Genomic DNA, 8,247 nt, shown 5'->3' on the forward strand with positions numbered 1-8,247 from the left:
CAAGGAGCACTGGAGGTGGTTGAGCGGGTCACAACCTGCCAACAGGATGTGACAGTTATTGACTAACTGACATATTTAGCACTTTTATTTATGTCATGGAATTTATTTATTGCTGACATGAAACTCTGGATTGGATTTCCCTGAATCCAAACATCCGTGTTGAACTCTTTGTACACCATGAACGGAAAACTCTACACTGAAAAAAAGGGACTGGCCATCTCTTGGATTTATATTAGCATCTTGCGTGTATTTAACACAAGTACCTCATGTTTTAAGGTTAGGTGTAACTATTTAGTGTAGAAACTACATGATATGCAGAGAAGGTACATTAATTTGTTCATATCACGTTCAAGTGAAGTAAGACAATAATGAAGCAATGTCAAATCTCGCGATATCGCACGTAATTTCATCTTGCGTTCTTTTGATCGTGGGTGAGGACTGCCGCCATCTCAGTAACGTCGTGCTGCCCGCCACTACTTTTTTGGTAAGTTGCTGCCTGCCACTACTTTTTTTTTGGTATATATGTTGATTTTCTGAATGAATATTTTCAAAATTACACCCAAATGTGGTTTAATGTATAGTGTGTCACCATGTAACGTTAACGTTAAATAAAGAATTGGCGCGTTTTCATTTGAATTTTTTTTTTGACAAGGAGCCGTTAAGTTGCAATTAACTTAACTCTAACATTGTTTGGTCTTGAATTTCAATTAGTTTGCAAAATGACTGTTCAGTTACATTATTCAACAGTGTGTATTGCACCGTGGTGAGATTTTGGCTACGTCCACGCATACACGGGTATTTTTGAAAACGGAGATTTTCCGTTTTCGTTTTAAAAAATAATCCCGTCCACACATAAAGGCAGAAATGAAGGAAAACGCTATTATTTCAATTTCAATTCAATTCAATTCAATTTTATTTATATAGCGCCAAATCACAACAAAAGTCGCCTCAAGGCGACTTTTGTTGCTGCTTTGAACATCCCAAAGCAGCAGGTGGCGATATATGCCTAACCGTGCAGAAATGTTGGCCAATCAGAAGTCTAGAAGCCTCGGTGGGAAAAAGTAAACAAAGCTGGGGCATAGAAGCGGAACCAAGTCGTATGTGTGGAGGGACAGTAACTGTGTGTATATGTAAGCATTTAAGCACTGCAGAGAGTAGAATTAACAGTATTGTAGAAATTCATTTCACCGAAACAATAACGTGGCGCACAGTGTGACGTAGCCTTTGACTATCAAACCACCTCTGCTAATGTAATCGGCGGCATTAAGTTAGCTTACGCCCCTCAACGCCTTTTTTTTTTTTTTTTTTTTTGGCTGCAGATTGAGAGACAAAGTCTATTCGCATTTCACTTGAAGTAAGCTGCTGGATCGGGGGTTTGAGTTGTTGTGGTAAGAACGTGACATTGTATTTTGTCAAAGTTTTCGTAATTAATTATGATACCGATAATATGCAAATATATGCAGTACAGTACACTCAAGCACTATTAAATATATGAATTCTAAGTACAGCTATCATTTATGCAATCTCTTTGCAATCAGTAATTTGTTTAACTCTGTCCAAAAATTGGGTTATTAATATTACACTTTGTGAATTGCTTGTCATACGTAATTTAGAGAGTCATCATTAGATTTAAGGGTTCATCCTTTTACTGTTGTGTATACCTTCCCATTGTTGTTCTCTTCATTCAATAATGCATCCTTGAAATATCAAACACCATTTTGTCCTCACTACACCTCACTCCTTCTTTATTTTCTCTTTTACAGTGAATGGTGCTAGAAGTGTTGCAGTGACATAGTAAATGTGGCAATGTAAGACCTGCCCTTCAGTTTTTCCAAGTAGGTCACATATTCTGAAACATTATCGAGTGAGACATAGGCACTTTGGAAATAATAATCGTATTCCATGTGTTCATGCAAGCTGTCCATGCAGTTCTAAAACATGGAATGCACTATTAATTCATTTGAATAGATGCCACGCTGTTAAAAATAGTCATCAGTCACAGGGATGTACATTTAGCTGTCATTTGTGTTCTTGTAAGGATCTTGTGTCTGAGAGAGATTACTGGACTCACATTAATGCACACTTGAAGAAAAATGAGGTTGTAACTTGTATGTTTTTGGACTGCAAATTCAAAACAAACGTCTTCGGATCTTTTAGATCCCACAAGAGTAGGAAACACAGGTGTTATTCAGTAAAAAATCTTAAACCAGGAATAGTAGTATCAGACACAGTTGCTTATCCAGAATCTGCCTCCAGTACCTTTGATGAACACATTGGTGAGGGTGCTCAGCCTGGTAGCAGTGCTGATGCTTCACATAACCTCCCCAATGTAATTGAGCACAGTTTGGCAGCAGCTTTATTAAAATTGGAACATTTTTCTAATGTACCAAGCAGAGCAATTAATGATTTTTTGGTAGAACTTCATCACTTAAGCGACTGTCTCTCAAAATCTCATGCTGAAGGTGTTCTAGTGGACATTTTTAAGAAGAACAACCTTCAAGTTAACAGAGCTGTCATAGAGGAAATCACTACTTCTCTGTGGTTAGCAAATCCTCTAAATAAGGCCATAGAAAAGGGTGGGCCATTGAGTTCTTCATATCAACGTAATCAATATTACAAGGAAAATTTTAATGTTGTTGAACCAGTTGAATATATTTTAGATGTGAAAGAAAACAAAACATTGCAGTATATTCCCATCCTAGAATCCCTGCGAGTGCTGCTGAGTAGGAAAGATATTGTGGACAAGATAGTTAGAATTCATGAAACACGAAGGGAGACTTTGATAGGAAAAGAAATATTGTACAGGTCTTATAAGGATGGTCTGCATTGTAAGGAAAATACTTTGTTTTCAGGGGAAGAGCTAAGTTTATCCATAACTTTGTATGCTGATGACTTTGAGGTCTGTAACCCTTTGGGCACCTCCCGCAAAACTCACAAACTTTGTGCTGTGTACTGGGTACTGAATAATCTACCCCCAGATTCTCATTCTAATTTATCCTCAATTTTCCTGTGCATTTTGTGCAAAACTGACAACGTAAAATCATTTGGGTATGACAAGGTATTAGAGCCCCTATTACACGACCTAAGGTCTTTGGAAGTTGATGGAATTTTTGTCCCTCAACTGGACAAATCTCTGAAGGGGACAGTGCAGATTATTGCTGCTGACAATTTAGGAGCACATGGAATAGCAGGCTTTGTTGAGAACTTTACAGGCCCCTTCATTTGTCGTTTTTGTACAGCAACTGCTTCAGACATTCAATCACATGAGGTCAGGTCAGGAACTTTCATTCTCAGAACAAAAGAAACACATGAAACCCATGTCAGAGCAGCCATAGATAGTGGCACTAGCTATTTTGGAGTTAAAAGAGGCTGTCCTTTTACTGGAGCACTTTCTCATTTTCATGTTGTCAGTGGCTACCCTCCTGACATTGCCCATGATCTCTTTGAAGGCATTGTGCCTGTTGAAATAGCACATTGCCTCAAGTTACTGATATCAAAGAAGTATATCTCCTTGGATGATATAAACAATTCCATATTGCATTTCCCATACAAGTGGACAGACAAAACCAATAAGCCTCATACTTTGCCACAAAATCTTTCAAGCAGGAAAACCATAGGGGGCAATGCCCATGAAAACTGGTGCTTGTTAAGACTACTCCCATTTCTGATAGGCCCCAAAATCCCTGAACATGAGCCAGTATGGCAGGTCTTGTTGGATCTAAAACAGATTGTTGAGCTAGTGGTTTCTCCAGTTCACAGTGAAGAGTCTATTGCTTACCTTGAGAGCAAAATTTCAGATCATCGACAAAGGTATCAAGCGGTGTTTCCTAACAACAAATTGCTGCCTAAACACCACTACATAGAGCATTACCCACAACTAATTCAGCTTTTTGGGCCTCTCGTGGGACTTTGGACCATTAGATTTGAGGCTAAGCACAGTTTCTTTAAAAAGATTATGAAACACACCAGTTGCTTTAAAAACGTCCCTCTGTCTTTGGCTGTGAAGCATCAGTTTATGATTGGTTATCACCTGTCCTCTCCAAGTATTGATAAACCACTGCTGGATGTGTCAGAAGCATCCACTGTCCCATTAGATGTTTTAAAGGAAGAGCTAGCTCAAGCTTTCAAACAGAGAAATCCTTTTGTATCTGAAATACACATTGCAAAAAATGTTTGTAGGAAGGGAATACAATACAGGCCTGGTATGATAGTGGCATATGGTTCTTGTGGTGGCTTGCCTGAATTTGGGGAAATCCATCAAATATGCATTTTGCAGCAGGGACTATTTTTTGTGTTAAAACTGCTGTGTGGATGGTATTGTGAGCATTATGGAGCCTTTCAGCTGACTCCATCTCCGGCACGAGAACTTGCTCTTGTGGAAGTCTCGGAACTGGCTGATGAATACCCACTGGCTGCCTATGCAGTTGGAGGTATGCAGATGGTGACCTTGAAGAGATCAATCTGTGTCTTTGGGTAAGATCATTTAAAAACAATTGTGCTGGGTGATAAGTATGTTGTACCTCCATGTTTAACCTTGTTTGCGTGGGAAATCGTGATGGAATTGGTAACATCATGCACTGGTGGATGTGATTAAAGAAAAGGAAGGACTGTTGAAAAAGTGTGCACGGTGCACGGTGCTGTCACATATAAATGTGTATGGGATACCTTGGGCACACTAACTGGTGTTGTTTTGTTTTGTTTTTTCTCAGAGTTAAGTTGTATTAGTGTTATAATGATAAAATATGAGGTTTGTTATAAAACTGATTGTAATTACATTTTCCTATTCTTTCCTAACAGACAGTGAAGAATGAACATGACAGCTCCAGCTATTCTCAGAGTTATCCTTGGACCAGACAGTAGTCAGAGGGTCATGATTTCTGCTGGTCTGCCTTCAACTGTTGCTGAACTGGAAGCTGAAATAAAGACTCAGTGCAAAATAATGGAACCCTTCCGATTGCAGTTCATGGACACACTTTTTGGCAACGAGTTTGTGAACTTAACTTCAATGGAAGAAATCCAAGACAAAGCGACAATCAAAATTGTATACACATCCTTCCAACCTCAAGACCAAGGTGAAGACACATTTTCTTTTCCATCAACCAGTGCTCTTGATGACACATCTACTTCTGGTGACAGCACCGTGACTCTTTCATCTCCAGAGTCTACATCATCACGGTCTTCGTGGCCAGATTTGTTCTGCATTCCCAATTTCACATATGATGCTGAAATTAAGCTTGCGCAGGCCCATGTAGCTTTCAAAGAAAATGGGATGCTGCTGATCCCTGATCCAAAGCTGAAGTCCGACATTTTGGAGGGTTTAATCCAGGAGGTAGTCAAGCACACAGTCTACCTCACAGACAGTAAGTTTGACCAAGTTGCAGAGGCACTCATCCTGAAGCATCCATGTTTAAAACAAAAAGGCTCACACAGTGGCTATGCGGGATGGAAGTTGAGCCTCAAATACAAGTTATCAAACTACCGCACAAATCTCCGCAAAATAGGATGTCCTGAAGTATGTGTGAATTCTTTGAAAAATAAGCCAGCTGAGAAATGTTCCCCTGCTTCTGCCGTTAAGCGACCAAAGAGGGGTGAAGTGGATTACTGCCCCTCTTTTCCACTTGGAGAAAGTGAACAGTCCCTTGAGAAGATGAGGGTTGAACTCCTTTCCGATGTGAAGAGGCGCAACAACAGAGAGACAGTCATGGATAAAATGAACAGAACATATGCATTGAGAAGACAAGAAGTCATTTTTGATGCTCCCATGATCAGAAATGTACAAGAGAGATGGCCGGCTCTTTTCTTCCCAGCAGAGGTAATTTAAGTACGGAAAAGAGGACAGCAAAAAAAAAAATGCATTAACCCTCTCAGGCTCAAATTAAGTTTTTGTTGCTAATGCACAACCAAGTCCCGCAGTGGTACTTCTGAGTAAAAAAAAAACCTCATAAAATATGTATGTGGGGTAATCAGGTTGTTAGTTTTTAACTGTTGCAAATCGGCAACGCCTGCCTCAAGAGGATTAACTAGTTGTGTCATAGATGTGTTAATGTGTAAAGGTAGTCCATATGGAAAAGATATATATAAATATTCTAAAGTTTGTATCTGTCTTTTGTGAAACTTGTATGAAAAGCATACATGAGAGAAAACAGATATAAGATCCCTTGAAAAATTATATAAATGAAACTTTTGGATACTTACTAAAATAATATATGAAAGTGGCCACTTTCATGAGTAAATCATATAAGTCTTATGTGATTTACTATATCAAGCAAGCCAAATCTGATGCAAGTCTTTAATAAGTTTTTTCTATTTCTTTTTCATATGGGAGTGCTTGACTTTATTAGGATGTGTGTCCATATATTGCATAGCAGAGTCCAGATGAAGAACTATGCTCTATACCAGCCATTATTTGAAAATAATTTCATGTTGTTTCAGATAAACGCAGAGTTCAAACGCATCACAACCATGACTTTACAGTCAAGGTTTCTGTCGCAGCTTGACTATCTCTCCAAAAGTCTCCTGAAAGTGTTTGCAACGCGATCAGGGGAGCAGGGCAGGAAGATAAAGGATGTAACTGCCATGATGACAGTAAGAACTTTTAAATTATTTAACTACAAAGTGTATATGCATTGCATTAGGTCAGTAAAAGATTTATACGTTGCATCCTTTGCAAAGCTCAACTTTTACTTGTGAGTACCAATTCTACTGAAAGGACCCTATCATTTTCGTCATGCATTTAGTGTCCCACTGTGAAAAATTGATCTTTTTTATATGATCTGGAAACTATTTAGTCCACTCCCTAAAAATCATGTCAAACTTTTGAAAATTGTTTTGCTGGTGTTGCATGTTGATGACTGGTTCAAAAACACTGTCTTTGATCACTTTCTTCTATGCTACTGAAAATTTATCTATTTTTTTTCTTTGTTATAATTCTTAAGGATGACATTGATGCTCGAAGGGAGTCCCTCATCAAAGGACTGTGCTTCTATCTGAATGAAAATCCTGACATCTTGGTGCAGGAGTACATGGTGAGTGTTTTATGAGTAGATTGTGGCTTTGCAACGTTTTTCAAAATGTATTCAGATAGCCATTTAATTCTCCTTGGACTAGGCAGGCCTAGTAGTCCTCTTTAATAATATGGCAAAGAGATTCTAACACTGAGATTAAAACAAAAGGTTAAACTTGTTCGCTACATCGCTTTTGTTTGGAAAAAAAATTGCCCAACTGTGAGGCTGAAAGAAAATCTAAATTCTTCTGAGTGACATAGCCTGGCTTGCTGGTGGGCCAATGACTTTCTAACAAAAGACTAATGTAGACCTTGAATGCCCTTCATTTGAAATAAAAAAAAAACAAAAAAAACTTTGTGTGTGTGTGTTCTATTTGTTGTTGTTGTTTTTTTCGTTTAGAAACAGATCATGAATGGCAGCATGACAGGGCACTGAATGTAAAAAAGAGGATTTGTCTAAAAAAGGAATCTTAAAGAAATGTTTTATCTTTAACCAGGACATGACCGAGGCCACTGCACTGACTGCTATAGAGAAAACAACGGTGGGCATTTATGTCTCCAGAGATACGCCAGGCAATGACTGTCCTGATGTTGGCATCATCATCGAGGGTGTGGTGGTTCTTCAGGATTTGGATAGTGTGGCCCTTGCAGTTGCCATGCTTTTTGGACTGTTTTACTCGTTGAACATGAGTTACCCATCACAGCTCCGCTACACCTTTGAGGTCATTCAGAAGGTGATAATGGAATTGGATGCAACTCTGCTCTCAAGAAAAGCCCAAAATTTAAAGACAAAACTGCTCATGTAAAGAAAGTTCACTGTTGCTCGGCATGTGAGGTGGTTTGCTCTCTCACTTGTTCTCCTGCATTTTGGAGGTTCGATATCAACGACAAATCAGTGTTCACTATTGTGTACTTTGTAAATGCCATATAGATGGGGCCTGGCTTGGTTTTGTTGTTTCCTTTTTGCTCTCTGTTCAAGTTTTCTAATTGGCAGCATTTTTAGATTTTGGTTTATTTGTTTTTAAAAGTGAAGAAATGTAGGATTGTTCACCCCAAATAGTCCCATCATGGCTATGTGAAACAGCATTTTAGGTTTAATTTAGTTGGTGTAAGATTGCTTTGATGGTTTTATGTTTTAAACCAAGATGTTTCAGTATGATCATTGCTGGAATTTTTGAAAGTTTTTTTGTATTTGTTAAATTTTTTTAAGTCACTCTATCACTGTTATTTCTGTGGCTCTTTAA

General features: G+C 38.5%; 1 protein-coding gene across 1 annotated transcript; it reads left to right on the forward strand.

The window, feature by feature from the left end:
• Positions 1-5,710: 5,710 nt before the first annotated feature.
• On the forward strand, positions 5,711-7,911 carry LOC146646872 (uncharacterized). Its single transcript, XM_085390737.1, has 4 exons — positions 5,711-5,812; positions 6,433-6,585; positions 6,936-7,031; positions 7,501-7,911. Exons 1-4 carry the CDS (start codon positions 5,711-5,713, stop codon positions 7,807-7,809), a joined length of 660 nt encoding a protein of 219 aa, XP_085246863.1. The 3' UTR covers positions 7,810-7,911.
• The last annotated feature ends 336 nt before the right edge of the window (positions 7,912-8,247 follow it).

The sequence above is a fragment of the Rhamphochromis longiceps genome, linkage group LG19, assembly GCF_057381845.1.
Source record: "Rhamphochromis longiceps isolate RC_006_pf linkage group LG19, R_longiceps_female_GT1.1, whole genome shotgun sequence".
Lineage (NCBI taxonomy): Eukaryota > Metazoa > Chordata > Actinopteri > Cichliformes > Cichlidae > Rhamphochromis > Rhamphochromis longiceps.

Coding starts and splice junctions, on each gene's coding strand:
- LOC146646872 (XM_085390737.1), top strand. CDS start 5,711: ATGAACAGAACATATGCATTGAGAAGACAAGAAGTCATTTTTGATGCT. Junction 5,813..6,432: donor CTCTTTTCTTCCCAGCAGAG/GTAATTTAAGTA, acceptor ATGTTGTTTCAG/ATAAACGCAGAGTTCAAACG. Junction 7,032..7,500: donor TGCAGGAGTACATGGTGAGT/GTTTTATGAGTA, acceptor ATCTTTAACCAG/GACATGACCGAGGCCACTGC.